Genomic DNA, 16,107 nt, shown 5'->3' with positions numbered 1-16,107 from the left:
GTTCCTGGGTGTTAGGAAGCTTCCTTAAGGTCAGGAAGTTAGTATGGGCCAGGGACTGTTCCTGTAAGAAGTCGTCCCCACCTCCTGTATTGGAGGAGGGCAGTGGGAGGTGCTGCAGCAGTGCTACAGGACAGTGATGGTGTCTTGTCCAAACAGTCTCAAGCAAGCTCATTTAAATTACTGATGTACATGTAGTCTTCAAGAATTTGCGTACTTGAAGAAAGGAGGGCTATTTGTAAAGGAGAATGAATTTCAAATTTCCCCCCCTCTTTTGCCAAAATGAAACTGTATTATTTAGTGTTTCTTCCATCTGTGGTATCCACAACCTCTGGGAAGCAGACTTGTCAGTGTTGTCACCATTCTTTAAACAAAACTACATTAAGCTGAAAGGTTAAAGTAACTTACTATACATGCAGGGGAGGCAAGGTGAACTCTTCTGAAATGGTGGAACCATTTAATGTAAGACTCCAATGGTTCAGACAATGCTGGGTATTATAAATTACATTTTTTACTCATGCTCAGGTGGGAGTCTAGAAAACAGCAGCTATTCTTCTTATTCTTCCTCTTTACACAAACTGCTCTTCTAAAGCAAATGGAAGGGAGAAGAGGGGACGGGATGGAGGGGAGGGAGTTGTAATTTTTCTCAAGATGTTTTGCATACAAAACTCCAAAGTCAAGCTCATGTATTTGATAAAACTCTGGTTGTGACTGAACTTCAGTAAAAACTCTAATTGCACATTAGTGCTTGAAAATTTTCTTGTCAACATGGATGCTCATCCTTATATCTTTAGCTAACAATAATTTGAATACTTTTAGCCTTGAATCTGTACTAAAAATGGTATGTGTCTTATATATCACAATACAGTGTTAGTCACGTTAGACTTTTAAATTAAATGTAAAGAAAACCCTTTCAAAGAAATCATGAATTAGACTTTTCAAAATATTAATTATGGTGATGTTTAAATATTTGCATTTAAGCTAATCACATTTGGTTTTAAATAGAGAAAAAACATTAATCAAGGAATGCATATTAGCTATCATGTTTTCATTAATAACATAAAAAATGCCTTGAGGTCAAACTGTATTTTGAGTTCTTTGGTTTAGACTAGAAGCTGATTATCAATACTGTTAAAAAGAAGCTAAAAATCAAAATGTCTTCTACCTCTAATTCCTTTTGTAGCTTCTTTTGCCTATCTTAGGTCCTTTCAAAGCAAACGTGGAAAAGGTATAATAATTCATGTGTTTTTCTGACTGATAAAAGAGGGAAAAGCCCTCATCTTGTTTTATGTTACTTAAAATGCAAGTGCTTATTTTTCCAATTCTCACAGCAGACCAGTATTCCTGCAGTGGTCTGCTAATAAGCTCACTAGTGAGTTCTGCTGAAACTCGCTTCTGTTTGAACCTGCCCTTGATGCGGGGCTGTGAGATGGAGCGTGTTTTTCAGGCAGATAATGATGTTTGCAGTGCAGAACATATGTAGGTATATGTGTGGCCACACAAGTGAGTATGCACATATTACAGTGTTGCTGTAGAGTGGTTGTCTGAAGGAAATAAGAAATAGAAAGAAAGAAATACTGTTTTTTTCTAAGACCACTTAGTACTGCTGAGTGTAATGAGCTTTCTGGCCATGCTTTTTTTTTTTTTTTTTTTCCCCTTAGGCCTTCAAACTGGCTAGCATTTGGAAGCAGTTGTTTTAAAAGCATAATTTTTTTGATGCATCAAGTTTGTCAAATGAACTAGGTCAATACATTCCCTCCCTCTCTTCCTCTGGTTGCTCATTTCTGCTTCCATTTTGCCGGTGTTACTCCAAGAGCCTCTTGATGCTGCTGTTTGTGGGGCACAGTCCTAAAAACGTCCTTGGCAAATGAGGCATTGAGTAAGGTGTGCTGCAAGGTCTGAAGCAAAGAGCAGCTCAGATGCTTGTGCTGCCAGAAGAAGGTTTGTGTAACTGCCCCACTCGCCATGTCTGAGGGGGTGTGTGCAGTGCCCAGCAGAAGAGTGAGTCTTGGTTCTGAGCCTGTGGAAGTGACGTGTTAGCCTAGTCCTTATGGAGAGGAAAAATTATGCTACAGGAAGATGTTGCTACATCTTTCCAGTACCAAATATAGGAATACTATATGTTAGCTCTTATTTGTGCAGTCCAATACAGGCTTCTCTTTGCACTGCATTTGACTGGGGACATGCCACTTAGTCAATATTTGGCTACCTTGGCCTTCAAAGAAGCAGATAGAAAACACTCTGAGGTGCTCTGTGATTTAAACAAAGCTAAAAATCTCTTCCTTCTTTTGTTTCACATAAGCAAAAATTCACCTTTTACTAGGTGAAATACAGCACCCATGTGAAAAGGCAGCTCTGTAACGGTGAGACATAGTGGCTAGTGAGGATGATGACTGCATATTTTGGATAAAAATACAGAGGATCAAATTTTGTTTCCTGAATTTGTTCCCAAAAGATTGTCAAATATTGAAGTGTTTGCGTAAAGGAAATTAAAATCAAAATTTATACTTTAAATTTCAGATGTGTTTACTGTGTTCACCTTCCAGAGTTTTTATTCAAAATAAACACATTTAATAATAATAACCTAAAAATATTTGAACTCCAGTATATATACCTACAATTTGAACTATAAAAATTCAAAATACATCTGAGATCATATCCTGATCTGTAAACATAAAGTTTTTCATGTTTCTTTAATCTCAGCCTGATGACAATGGGCAGCTGCCTCAGCAAGATGGTGCACCTTGTGTTCTTGAGAGTGGTTTGCATGTGCTGGGGGATGGCTGGGTGGGTGGGTGATCATGTGAGTGTCTGCATGAAATTCTCACATGTGCATGTTTGCTTTTCAGTTCTGAGGGAGAGGTATTAAGTTTTGCTACATAGGGTTTCTTCCACAAGTTGGATTGAGATTGTGATTGCCAGTATTGTTGCCTCTCAGTATGTCAGGCAAAGATTTCTTTTGTGAGGGAGCATTCATGGTAATTCTGCAGAATTCCCAGTCTAACATACAGATTTATATTACTGTTCTTTATGAACGTATCAGTGGTAGCTTCTGAAAAGCAGATATAAAAGCTACATGGTTGAAAGTATCATAGAATGCAATTTGTGCAGTTGGTCACAGTCAAATATGTATAGCTTTAGATATGGTTTTATTACATCAAACAGTAAAGGACAGGCATTCATACAGATGTGTGAGTCGTTCACTCTGAAAAGTGACTCAGAATCAAACTTGAGGATGTAATTGTGGGAATGAATTCTGGTTTTGTGATAAATTTGACACAAGCAGGAGATGCTCAGATAAAAGTGAAGTGGCCACTTCTTTGCCTATGTTGGGACTGAAAGTTTGGTGGTTTTAGGCAGGTAATTTTGTGGTTTCATAGTTCAGGACTGGAAAAACTGCACCATGGTGGAGGAGCTCAAGGACAAGATTATTGTAGCTTCTCTATTCTGGCAGCTCCGAAACCAAAATCAGCTGGTTTCACTGCTTCTTTATTCTCTAAAGGATGAATTCAGAAAAATATTATGAGCTGGCATGTACATGAGGCTGGGCTTAATCAAGACAATGGTCCCATCTAATTATCTTTTCCATGAAAGTTAGTAAGACTCTGGTTGGAGCCAAGACCACAAAATTATGTAGAAATATGTAAGCTGTTGTTTTATCGATGTGTGGTTTCTTTTTATATAAAGCATGTAAAATAATCAGCCTCTATTCTGCTTGAGAGGAAGAGTTGATACCAATAGTTAGGAGAAGCATGGTTTGCAGTCACAGCATATTCAGTACAGTTTGAAATTAAGGACTATGGACTAAACATTTGCCTCTCTATAGACAGTTTTTGACCTCTCCATGTCTCTCCCTGCCTGATAAGTATGGTGTATAAGGCAGTTACTTTAAAAGATGTTTAGACTGGAACCATAGACAGCAAAGGAGGATCCCTCTGAGAAGTTTGTTTTGCTCATGTGTGTCCCTTATTTACATAACTGATTTCACTGTATCATTTTTTCAGTAAAAATTCATCTGGCACAGCAATAGTTTTTCAGGGTTTTTGCAGAACTGGAACAGATCTTTGGCCATTAAAGCCTTAAGGCAATTTGGCCAAGTGGTTGACTCTGGGGCTTTCCTCCCACAGTAAAAATAGCTTAAATTGATTAAAATAAACACCAGATAGTCTGGTCAAGAAAATATGTTGTATGTGATACCTCTCAAATGTTTTAAGTGGATATAGCTCTGCTGAAGTCAGTGTTGCTCTGCCAGTTTGAACCAGCTCAGTATCTGACCAAAACATATTGCAGAATGACTGATAAAATCAAAATCTGCCTCTCTCTGGTGTGGTCCAGGTTACCTTTTCAGCCGTGCTTCAAGTCAGTTCAATTCTCTTTCCACCCAGACATTTTTGCACTGAAATAGATTAATGTGCAAATTTGCAGTTTATTAGCTGAGCTCCCATGTGTATCTCAGACATGTTGTTACACAGCACTGTCTAGCTGCATTTTATTGTTCAGTCCCTTGTCATAAGTGAATTGACAATTTATTTATTATAGAAAGTCTATTTTTTTCCAATTTTTATGGGTATCTGTTTGCATTTTTGTATATAATTCCTATTTGCAAACTAAAATTGAAAGGGTTATAGTCATGTAGCTTCCAGTTTCCAGTACACTTGTTACGTATATCTAAAACAGAGTGATTTCATTTCTTTAACTGCATCAGTATGGTTAAAGCAACAAAACTTGTAAACATGAAATGGCTGTCAGACACAGTCTGCAGGTCTACTCATTATCAATAAATTCCAATAGGAAATTCAATGAGATTTGAAGCTTCTGCATTTGTCTTTTTAGTTAAAGGGGCAAAAAAACCCCTAAAAAATAGATATAAGAAAGAAAATCAAAGCATCCACATTGATACTAAGATTTTGCTTCTGCCTTGCTTTTGGTGTCTTTAGAACTGACTGTGCATGAAGTGTACATGACAACTTTAGGAATGATACAAGGAAGTATACAAATACAGGAATTTGAACACAACTCCTTTGAAGTTACATTTACAGCTGTTTTTCACAGTAAGATGCATGCATATCTGTGTGCATATATATAAAAAATACTATTGCAACTGTACAGTGGGTCTATTAAATGTCATGCACGTGGGTGGAGAGGAAGCAAATTTTTTTCCTTTTTTCACTTTTATGGAGTATTTTGTAAGTTTACAACTTCTTCACAGCAACCAATGCAATCACATTAGGGTCGTTGGCCATGGTGAGTACCAGCGTACCTGGCAGGATTTCCGTCCAATGAGTCTGCGTGGAAAATGTTGCTCTGTTCTCCAGCTGAACTCGTTTGTTGCCACCAGGGAGGCACTTAGCTCCTGTTCAAGAGGCTAACAAAGGACTGACCCTTCATTTCTGCAGCAGTGTACATAGCATCTTCCTTTTGCAGCTAGAGTCCTACTGCAGATAAAGCATCTTCTTGGACATGAGTGGGAAAGTACTTCTATCTGAACTGAAGAACTTAATGTTCGAGTAAATAAGCTGTCATTGTATTTGTTACTTCTGCTCATTACTTTTATATATTCTTTAGAAAATAGACTCTTACCTGTCTATTCTCTGTGTGTCACAGAGACCCATGCTTACTCTTAAACATCCTGAAACCCATAAAAATATGACAGTGAGGCTGTAGAGAATTGCATTTGTCATGAAGAAGAAAAAAAATGCTAGATTTCAGGCTTCTTTTTTCCTGTTGCAGTCAAAAACTACTTCAGAAAAAATTGTAAAATTCCATACCTGTTGATGCCACAGTAAATGAGCTTTAGGTCATTCTGGTTGAGTTTGATTTGGTTTAACAAGTTGGGGGCTTTTTTTGATTTTGGTGTTTTGTTTTGGTATTTTTTCTCCTCTGTTTGTGTGGCAGTTGCTCATAGGTTAGTTTTCTTTCTTGTTTTAGGACTTGAGCTGCAGGAGATACATAGAAATGATGAAATTATGAAAATTGACAGTAAATAGTTTTTTTTTAAAAACAAATCCTGGGTTTAGTGAAATAATTGAATATACCCTTTTTTCTTACAGAACGGTTTACACAGTACGGCCCTAAAAACCTTAGACAAGCATGGAATAAGTAAGTATTTTTTAAATTGCACTTTTGACTCTTCAAGGGTATGCTGAAGTTATCATATCTAGCTTAGAATGGCTCTGTTATTTTCAAATAAGCCAGATTTGAATTGCCAGTTTCTTCTAAATAGGAAGAAACTGCATAGCACAGTATTTTCTTCTTGGGGCTGCTAGCTGGCAAATGTATTGACCTCATGGAGAAATACAGTGTTATTGCTTTGTGCCATCAGTTTTGAATCTTGTTTCCTCTGTTCATCTATAAAAATAAGGAAACTTTTAAATAATATATTTCTAATCCACTTTTCAGGGTTGTTTCCACATAATCATCCCCTGTTGCCAAGTCCATCTGGTCATTACTGTGACCTGCTGACCTTACTGTTGTAATCTTAATTATGAATGAAAAAAGTCAGTGTAAATTCACCACACTTTTTTTTTTCATTCAATTTAGCCACATTTAATTTAGATGGAAATTGATATAAAGGTATTGTGCTCAAAGTCCAGAAAGGTTACCTGATGAGCATGCGGACTGAATACCACACTACTGGCATTATTCTAAGTAATCATCTGTGTAAAGTTTGCTAGAAGATTTCTCAGCACATGTGGAATCTTTGTAGACAGGATATTTGGACTGCACTGTCTTGAGCAATTAATAGCTTTTATATTTTGAAGAAACCATACAGAGTTTGAATTGGATGATTTCAGCTATGTCAACAACTTGTCTTGCCAGAAAAGCTGTTAGGATTTTTCTCCACTCTCTTTTGACCAAGAGTTTTGCATCAAGGCTAAGCCTTGCTGTACCAGCATCGCTGCTTTCTTTCTGGTAATTCAGAAAGAATTCAAAAATTTTATTTTTGGTACTAACTGGCTGTTTTGTTGGTAGCTTACCAGGGAGCTCAAGAGATTAATCAGCAGTAGACTGTAACATCTCCAAGTTCACCACTGAAATTGTATCTATAAAATGTTTTGGAGAAGTTTCTTGTTGTAAAGGAAAAAAGTCATTAATAGAGTAGAAATCCAAATGCTTTTTCAATATCCTTGTTTCTTAGCAATGAAATGTGTCTACAACTTCAAAATCCATGGTCACTTTTCCAAAATGTGATTAGGTTTATATTCACAATGCCATTCTATTACTTTTTTCTCTATCTGCTCCTTCCCAAACCCATTTGGTCCAGTGTTTTCATTAAAACAAACAAACAAACAAACAAACAAAACCAAAAAACCCACCACCTTTTGAAATTGTGGTTGACTGAAGGAGGGAGAATGTCTTAAATTAGCAGGATTGTTGTTAAATTTTTCTTTGTATTCGTTGTTGAATGTAATACTATCAATGTTTGTCTTCTGAGTCAAAACCTGTACTTCTGTAGTGCCAGGCATCTTCCATGACCCTGTAGCTCACTTTGCAGTACTACTGGATCCTTCTTGGTTAATAGTAACTTCCCAATTCCTGCAATGAGAAATAAAGTTGGCACTGAAACCAGTTCAGGCCTCCACAAAGGTAAAGTGTCACCAGCCTGTGTTAATTGACTTTCAGTTGGTCTATAGAAAAGTTCCTGGCTTGTACAATTCAATCTAGGAGCCTAATTTGGTGGCTTTCATGGACAAGTCCATCTCCTGTTTACTGCAGAGGGAACAACAGGAAGATTAACTCAATTTATATTTGGCTTTTGTAAATATCTCAGACCATTTTTCCAGTTGTGATCCTTGCAGGCATCTTAAAATGTTTGATTGTACGTCAGTCTTACTGCTTGGAATACAGTTTCAATTTCCTGGAAGTCACAGCTTTCCTTTTAAAAATTAAGTCTCTATAATGGTCTGTATCCTGTCCTTTTACAATCAAAAAAATTGCAAGTTGATTTTTCCTTTAAAAGTAGTTAATGAAACACCAAAGCTTGGAAGAAGCAGTTATATTACAACATAGGGAATTAGATCTGGATTGGGAAAGAAGGACAAGGAAACTAATATTGATTTGAATGTGTTTGCTTGGAGGCATATATTTGCCTAAGTAATGTGAATAGTAATACTGGCATGCTATTCCATCCATCCTGCAGAGCTGGACTGAAGTCTTTTTTCTGTATTTTAACAGCAGTTAGACTGTTAAAATACAGCAGTTATGTATTAATAAGTACAATAATTGGTTTGAATTTGAAAAGTTGCTGTCTTATTTTTCCTTTGAGACTATTCCATGAAATCTCTCTTTTGATAAAATACCACAAAAAAGAACAAAACCCAGTTTGCTTAAGACAGCTTCAGTCTCTAAGATTTCATAATTGACACAAGTTCTGATCACATCACAGGCTGACTCAAATAAGACTGGAGCTTTTTAAATTCTATGAAACCTCTTCAAAAATATTTATACATTTTCAATGCTCTGTGCATAAAGGATTTGCAATTTTTCGGCATAAATGAAGGGATTGAAAGGCCAAAAGCAATGACAATATGTACAGTTCAGTGCTGCATATGGGTATTTCTACTATAATAGGAAATATTCAGTGCCTCAAAATTATGTATCCTTTACATTTGAAATCTAAAGGGCTTTCTCTTTTTCCAGTGTAAATCTTTGTATGTGTGCTGTATTAGAGCACTGTTTGCTTGCACAGCTGTAGTTACGGATGTATAAACATTTCTGTTATAGACATCATATTCCCAAGGGTTTATAATCCAGCTGTAAAACTTAACACATGCATAGACTGTGAATTCTAGAAATTTTCTTTCTTTCTTAACACATTTCAAAAAGCAGCAATCTCCAGTCTTAAATTAAAAAACCCTTTTAACTTCCTGGTTTAATTTGTGGAAGATTTTTGGTGACACAAAATATGTCACGTACATAATTATTTTAAGGGCAATGAACATGAGACCTGAAATGGGCAGAAAACCACACAGCCTTTTGTTTTTAAATATGCATTGGTTTTGGTACAGATTTGCTTCCTCTCAACATCTTAGTAGCTTTGAAAGATGTACCTTAAAGAGCAGTGTTCATGGTCTTGTAAGGATTTACATGTGTGCTTAAACTTCTATTGATGAAAAGTTCCATTACTGCATTTTATAGGGGAGGAATTGCAATGCAAAAATTTAAAGAATTTTCACACAGAAACTGCCATGGAAACTGTACAGCAGTGACACTGAACTTCCTGCTCCCAGATTGGAAGAGAACAGCTTTAATTTTCTAAGCACAATGAAGTTTCACTATCTTCTGCTTCATCTTGCAGGCACAGGCTGATCCTTTATCTTGTTTATATATAGGTTTTGAGTCACGGCATGTAAGGGTGAGAATATAGGTTTAGAAACCTTCAAAAAGGCTTTTACCTCAAAATGTACATTTTAATTCAATTTACGTAAGGAGAGGTTAGGAGGAGGAAGGATATTCCAGTATCTACAGAGCCAGCTTCAAGTCTGTAAGGCCAAAGGAAGAGAGGCAAAAAAAGTCCAACACCAAACCGTCCAAAAAGTCACAGACAGTAGTTTGGGGGCAAAAGAATTGCACCTGACTAACATCAGCTTCCACAAGATGATTTTAAAGGCAGAGAAAGATGATGGAATGATATTGGACACACATCAATTGGTCTTTAATTCCTGATCTAACTGGAAATTATTTAAAAGCATGGAATTTAACAGCAATGACAAAGTGAAACCCAGCAGGGTCATTATATAAGTTAGATCCCTTAAATTCTTAAAATAGAATTGGTTAATATTAGAGACTACTTTTGGGAAGTGTTTGAGGTAAATAATATAACTTTCACTTACAGTGAATTAAGTTATTTGAAGACTTTAACACTGAATTTCTTCTCTGGTTGTCAAACTACTTAAAGATTATAGGGAGAGTATTTACTAGATAAGATGGAATCTATAAATTTGGTAGCAGTGCTTAGGAAGTTAAGAAACAAAACTTACATTGATGTTTGCTTCTATCTAGTACAAAGCTTCACCTACATAGCATGATATAATATACTGTGGAATGTAATTATAAAATACTGGTCTAAAAAGAACTGAGATGTGGTAATCTGATCTTCCTATAGAGTTCATAATGAATTATATTTTCACTTTTTTTTCCCTGAACTTTTCTGTTCAATTATCTCTACACAATAAAAAACAAGAGCAGCTCTGCCTCCAGAATGCAATGCAACCTCTTTCAATTTGCAAAAGCTTCTCCACAATAATAAACCCTTACAGAAGAATAACAAAAGAGAACTAATTATCCTTGTGTATATTTGGTAGGATATAAAAAGCTTTTTCAGATCCTTCTGCCATAATGGGTTGTATTGTGAGAAATTAGGTTGGAAAGAAAAGGTGCAGCTGAAAACAAATTCTGCTCTGCATAAATAGGAGTACTACTTTGTAATTCCCCAAGATGGGTATATTTATTATATAAATAACGCATTATTCTCACAACCAGTCCCACTGCTGAGGATTTCTTCCTTTAACAAGATGGCCTGTGTACTTGAGACCTCCCTTTCTGAGGCCAGGGTGTTTAAAAGCTGCATTCCAGGATGGGCTGGCCTATTTTGGGACTGTTATTCAGTGAAAACTTCCTGAAGAAAGCAAAGTGAGTGAATAGAGACAAGTCCACGTAGCCTGAGTCTGTATTTTGTTTCAAGCATGGCCCAGACTATGGAATTGCTTAGAGCTGAGACTTGGGAAGCTTTTTTTTGGTTTGGGGTTCTGTTGTTTGGGTTTTTAAGAAAATCTTTGCCTTAGCTGGGTTTTGATGAAAGAAAAAGCGCTCTTCTAATTGTCACTTTTATCCCTTCACCTCCAGTCCCCTCACCAGCATTGCTTATTGTAACAGAGTCTGTAGTACCACTGAAGGGATACTCAAGCTCCCCAGCACAATAGAAACAAAAAGCTTTAGTGTTGTCGTCGCAGAAACCTTTCTGATGGCTGAACCGAGCAGAGGTGCGCTGGCTGCGTGCTCTGTGTGCACGGTGAGCAATCGCTGGCGTGCTGGGGCCAGGAGGGGCCACGCTGGGCGCGCAGGGGCAAGATGAAAATATTCCTCAGAAGTGTTTGTAAATAGGCATATAAACCCGCCTCTGCCTCCTGAAGGTTTGCAGTGGTACTGCTGCACAGGAAACAAAAGCCGTTTTGCATTTTCGGGTGTTTTTCTCCCGTTCCCCCGAGCAGGCGGTGTCCCGGGGCCCGTGCGAGGCGGGGCCCTGAGGGGGCTGCAGCCCGCGCCGCCCGCGCCAGGGGGCGCCCGCAGCCCGGCAGCGCCCGGCTCGCCGACCGCTCCGCTCGGTGCGGTCTGCTATCCGTTCATGGCAATCGGAACGGTGAAATTAATTTTAATTAATTAGACATTGATTTCGGGGTGGTGGGAGCTGCTGGTTTGCACTGGAGCGCCTTTTCCTGCGCCCACTTAGCGCTGATTTCCGTGCGCGCAGCTGCGCGGGGCTGAGCCCAGCGCGCTGTGGGGATTGTCTGCCCGCGGTGCGGAATTAGGGGATGCTGAGGGAAGCCAAGCGCTGAGAAACATCTCTGCAATTTCTGCATTTGTCCTTTCGCCAAGCTGAAAAATCCTTTCTGATTTATATTCCAGTCTTTCTTTCAAACTGAAGCAACCGCTAAGTGTTATAATGTTATACCTTTTAAAACGTAGGGGGGAGGCTATTCCTAGCAGACCTCATTGATACCATGTTTACCCTGACAGTCAATTTATTTTTCTTTATTCTAAATTTCCCCTCTTTTGTGTTGCTAAGCTTTAGGTATTGTGTTACATCCTCGTGTCCTAGTTAAAAATTCTAATAAGCCTCCTAAACTGGACCACAAAAGCTTTTGTCACTTTTTGTTTCAGTGTACAAATAACTCTATGCTGCTTCTTTACTAAAATTACATTGTTACTGCCCTGTACCTTTTCCCATCCATGACAGCAGTGAAAATACAGCCCCAATGTACATGGATGCTCTTTGTTGGTTTTTGCAGCATTTAATTCAGTATCTGGCATTGGACTAGAGTTTGTTGGCATTGTTAACTCTGGACCCATACATATTTGGGGTTATTTTTCTGTGGAAATAATTATTTTTAGTACTCTATGCTCTATCTTGTTTTTAGATTTTCTGCCCACACGTTTCACTACTGTTAGTTTCTCTGTACTAATGTCTTTGTCTTTTGTGGGGATTTCAGCATTTAGTGTCATCTAAGAGTTGATTCAGTATGCAGGGTATCCCTTAGTCCAGGTCATTAATAAAGATGTTAAATAAAACTGTGACTAACACTAATCCCTCTGGCACACAGCTGGACACTTCCCTTCCAACTCAGTACATTGCCACTCATCATTACCCTTTGCCTATGGTCTGTCAGCCAGTTTTCAGTCTTTGAGATAATCTCGTCCCAGCTCTTCGGAGTTTGTCCACAGAACAAGATTTTTTATTAGAAATTGCATCAAACATTATATTTTGTTGTTTTGTTCCACCGATTACTAAGTCCACTTTAAAAAAATAATTTATATGATGTCTTATTCATTAGTCACCTCTTTTGATTGCCATTTTGTCTTATTTCTTTTGAAACCTATTTTGTTTCCATATTGTCTTTTGTTTCTGTTGTCTGTGCTTTTCCCTACATTGCATGTCAGTATCTGACAAATATTTGCCAAGCTTCTCTTATTTGAAAACCAGAAAGGAAGTATGGGCATATATTTGTATTTTTTTAAGTCTAGTACCATACTGTAGAATGCAGAGCAAAATTAGATAATGTTACAGTAACATATCTACAGTAATGAGCCTGTGAAGAGAAATGAGGAAAGAGAACTGGCTGTTCCTGTGTAGAATTCCTGGAAAGACCTTTAAAAGATGCCTTACATTTGTTTGCTATCCTCACTAATTCCTAAAGAATTCCTTAGGATATTGAGATGTATATCAGATAGACATATTTATTTGGTGTTTCCAGGTATGACTTTTTTCAATGTATGTTCTTCATTAATGTTTTTAAGTACTTTCTGATCAGCTCTTCAGATGTTTCCAGTTGTTCTTTCTCCCAGCATTTTTACATGCCAGTATTTTATTAATTTCTCAGAATTATGCTTTTGGTAGTCTGTTACTCATATCTGCCATGGTGTCTGTGTTCATTTCTTGGTTTGAAGTGTAATACTTTCTGATCAGAGGCACCAGGCATCATTATATCCTCACATTCTGAATCCCACCCTCTTGCTTGAGTTCTGTGCTGTTGGCTTATCTGCTGAAATCTCTCTTCTCCAGATAAAGACATTGCTGAGACTGGTGAAAACAATGATTTCTTCATAGCTTTAAGTTACTTGCTAGCCGAATAGTTTAATACTTAAATTTAGTGATTTCTTCAAATGAAGTAGGTAAGAAAGTTTTAAGGTATTGTTTGAGAATTTGTGAAAGATGCAAGCAGGTCATCATGTACATGTGTTCAGTGCCTGCTTGACCCATGCCAAAATGGGAAGATAGGAGACTCTCACCCTGCTGAGGCATTAAATCAGAGAGGTTAGATTATGTATCTGCAGCAACACACTGTGAATAACGAGCCTCAGCACAGGGCTGGTGCACCTGTCATTGCTGGAGGGCAGAGAGGCAAGTGGTTCCAAAGGGAACTGACCTTTTTCTTTCAGGCACTGAGTCAATCCCATATCCTAAGGCACATATTCTGCGTTAAAATTATTATAACTCTCCTGGCTTTAGACTGAAAAACAGACTCTGGTGAAAATCTATGGAAAAAAACCCAAAATATGGTGTTGATGGTAGTTTGTTTATTGCTTTCTATTAAGTCTTTATAGGAAATACATTCTGTAATTCTGAAAATCATCAGTAAAGTTAAATTCTCTTCTTATAAAGATGAATTTGATTAAGGTTTAAAATAAAATTTTGAAGTTGTTTGCCTGAATTAGCAGCTCACTAGATAGCAAAATATAAATGACAATGTTTATCATTAAATGTGATTCACAAAAAGCCTGCATCCTTTTAAATTCTGTAATACAGTGTATATCCACTGGCTGCTACCTCAGCTGAATTTCTATCCCTAAGATCTGATTTACAAATAGACAACTTTCTGTTAAATTATTCACATCTCATAATAATTGATGTAACAGAGTTGATCTTATGCTGGAGCATATTTGATCATAAATTCAATGAAAACAGCCACTATCTTTGTGATGTTTGTCCAGCTAAATTCTTCAGTGAATAAAATAATAAAGATGCCAGCTGTGTTTGTTTTATGATCACTGCTGCAATAGAAGGCTGAAAATACAAATGAATAAAGGACCTAATTTTTCATGTTGGATTTCCAAGCTCAGAATCCTACTGTGAAGAATTTAAATTGAAAAAGTAAAATTTTTACTTCTGTCACATTCTTATAAATGTATTGTTTGCTTTTTTGTTGCTATTTGTTGGGAATACAGAATAGTTTTAAAAGATTGATACCATTGGGATATCAATCGGTCAATATTTGGTGGTTCTGATATTGGGATATCTGTGGTCTCTGGTAAGGAAATCTTGTAAAAATGGGTTAAATTTATGGTTTTCACTCCGACATCGTTGCATGTTAAGCATGGATCATCACTTTTGCGTTAGCTTCTTTGGTTGGATTTTATGGCAGTTTTAAAGTTCTGTTTATTACTATATACTGTTAGTGTGCCTCAAACTAATTTCACTGCCCTGACATAAAAAAATATCAGGCTCTGCATCATTATTGGCCTTCCTTCAGCATTATGACTTTTGCAGAACACTGTTACATTCCTTTTATTTCTTTCATATTTGATCCTTACAGTGCCCTTGAGTCAAGCTTTATTCGGCAACCATGAGGGCATGAATTTTCCCGAGATGTTGACAGATAGTGTTTGGTGAATATCATTTTTCTGTCGGCTACAGCCCACGTCTGTGCTGCAAACTAAAGTAGAGCCAGGGACTATCTGCTGGCCCCGAGGCCATGTGGCAGACCTTGGCTACAGCTGTGCTAAGTAACACTTGGGCATGCATCTCCTGTGGGCTTTATGTGGTCCCCATGCAGCTGCAGGTGCAGTTATTATTTTGTGGTTGTTCAGCCTTAGGTTTTTAAATCAAAATGTCCAGAATAAAATAAGACACGTGTTGCAGACCATAGGAATTGTGTTTTCTGGTGTAATATATGGCATACCTTGCTTGTAGGAGCACAGAACCTGCTGCATTTTGGGAATGGTCCGTGGCATGAGTTGTTCCCTGGACTGTGTCCAGGAGTGAGTTTGGAGCATGCTGCTGACATGGGCCAGACAATCCAGGGGCAATGTGGACACTCAGCAGTAGAGCAGCTCTTTCCCTAGCCCTGCTCAGTTCAGCAATAAGGCTTCTACTGAGATTTTTACTATTCCCTGTGCACACCTGAGCATATTCGTAGTGAAGCTCCCTACTCACTCTGTTCTGCTAGAATTCCTTGTCACTTTTAGGAAAAGAAAAAGAAAAATATCCCTATCATATAAATCAAAAATCATATATATTTTACCTTTTTTTCTTTCCAGCTTTTCCAAGATACTTTCTTGTCCTTCCAACCAACTTCATCACTCCGATCTTGATTATCATAATAGAATTCTCATGCCCTCTCCTGATCAACATCCTTCTTCAGATCATATAACAAGCAACCAGTAAATTCAATTTATTTTTTCCTGTATTGTTGAATTCTCCTCTCAACACTGGATGTTTTTCTCCATCATTTTTGAGCTCCTTTTCAAAAGCCTCCTTAATTTTGCCTCTTCATCTCTTTCTTCACAAAACTCCTATTCCCTATCTTTATGTCAGTGATCCCTTTCTCATACTTAAGCCTTCTCATGTCCCCCAGGTAGCTCTGACAGACTCACAACTGCTGCTTTCCTTTCTAGGAATCGGATGGGCTTATGCCCAGATGGTGAATTTATGTTTGTGGTCCTAGACTACAGGCTTCTTGTTCTCAGTTTGGAATCTGCTAGGACTTGTCAGCCTCAAGTACCTGCTTTTGCAAAAGCTTAATGTTCATTTAACACCCTAAAATGAAACCCAGATGTTTATTTACCTGCCCATCCAATTCAATGACAGCATGCATGACCAGAGCTCCACGGATT

At 37.7% G+C, this 16,107-nt stretch overlaps 1 protein-coding gene across 2 annotated transcripts in view; it reads left to right on the top strand.

Moving 5' to 3' along the window:
• Positions 1-16,107, top strand: part of CDK14 (cyclin dependent kinase 14) — a 340,143-nt gene that overhangs the window by 215,211 nt on the left and 108,825 nt on the right. For both annotated transcript variants that reach the window (XM_063412536.1, XM_063412527.1), the window contains exon 12: positions 6,048-6,096. In XM_063412536.1, coding sequence (XP_063268606.1) covers positions 6,048-6,096 — 49 coding nt within the window. The remainder of the gene's footprint in view (positions 1-6,047; positions 6,097-16,107) is intronic.

Source organism: Prinia subflava, chromosome 1 (assembly GCF_021018805.1).
Source record: "Prinia subflava isolate CZ2003 ecotype Zambia chromosome 1, Cam_Psub_1.2, whole genome shotgun sequence".
NCBI classification, from domain to species: domain Eukaryota; kingdom Metazoa; phylum Chordata; class Aves; order Passeriformes; family Cisticolidae; genus Prinia; species Prinia subflava.
Note: the sequence above shows the minus strand (reverse complement) of the source record. Positions and strands in the feature narration are given on the sequence as shown.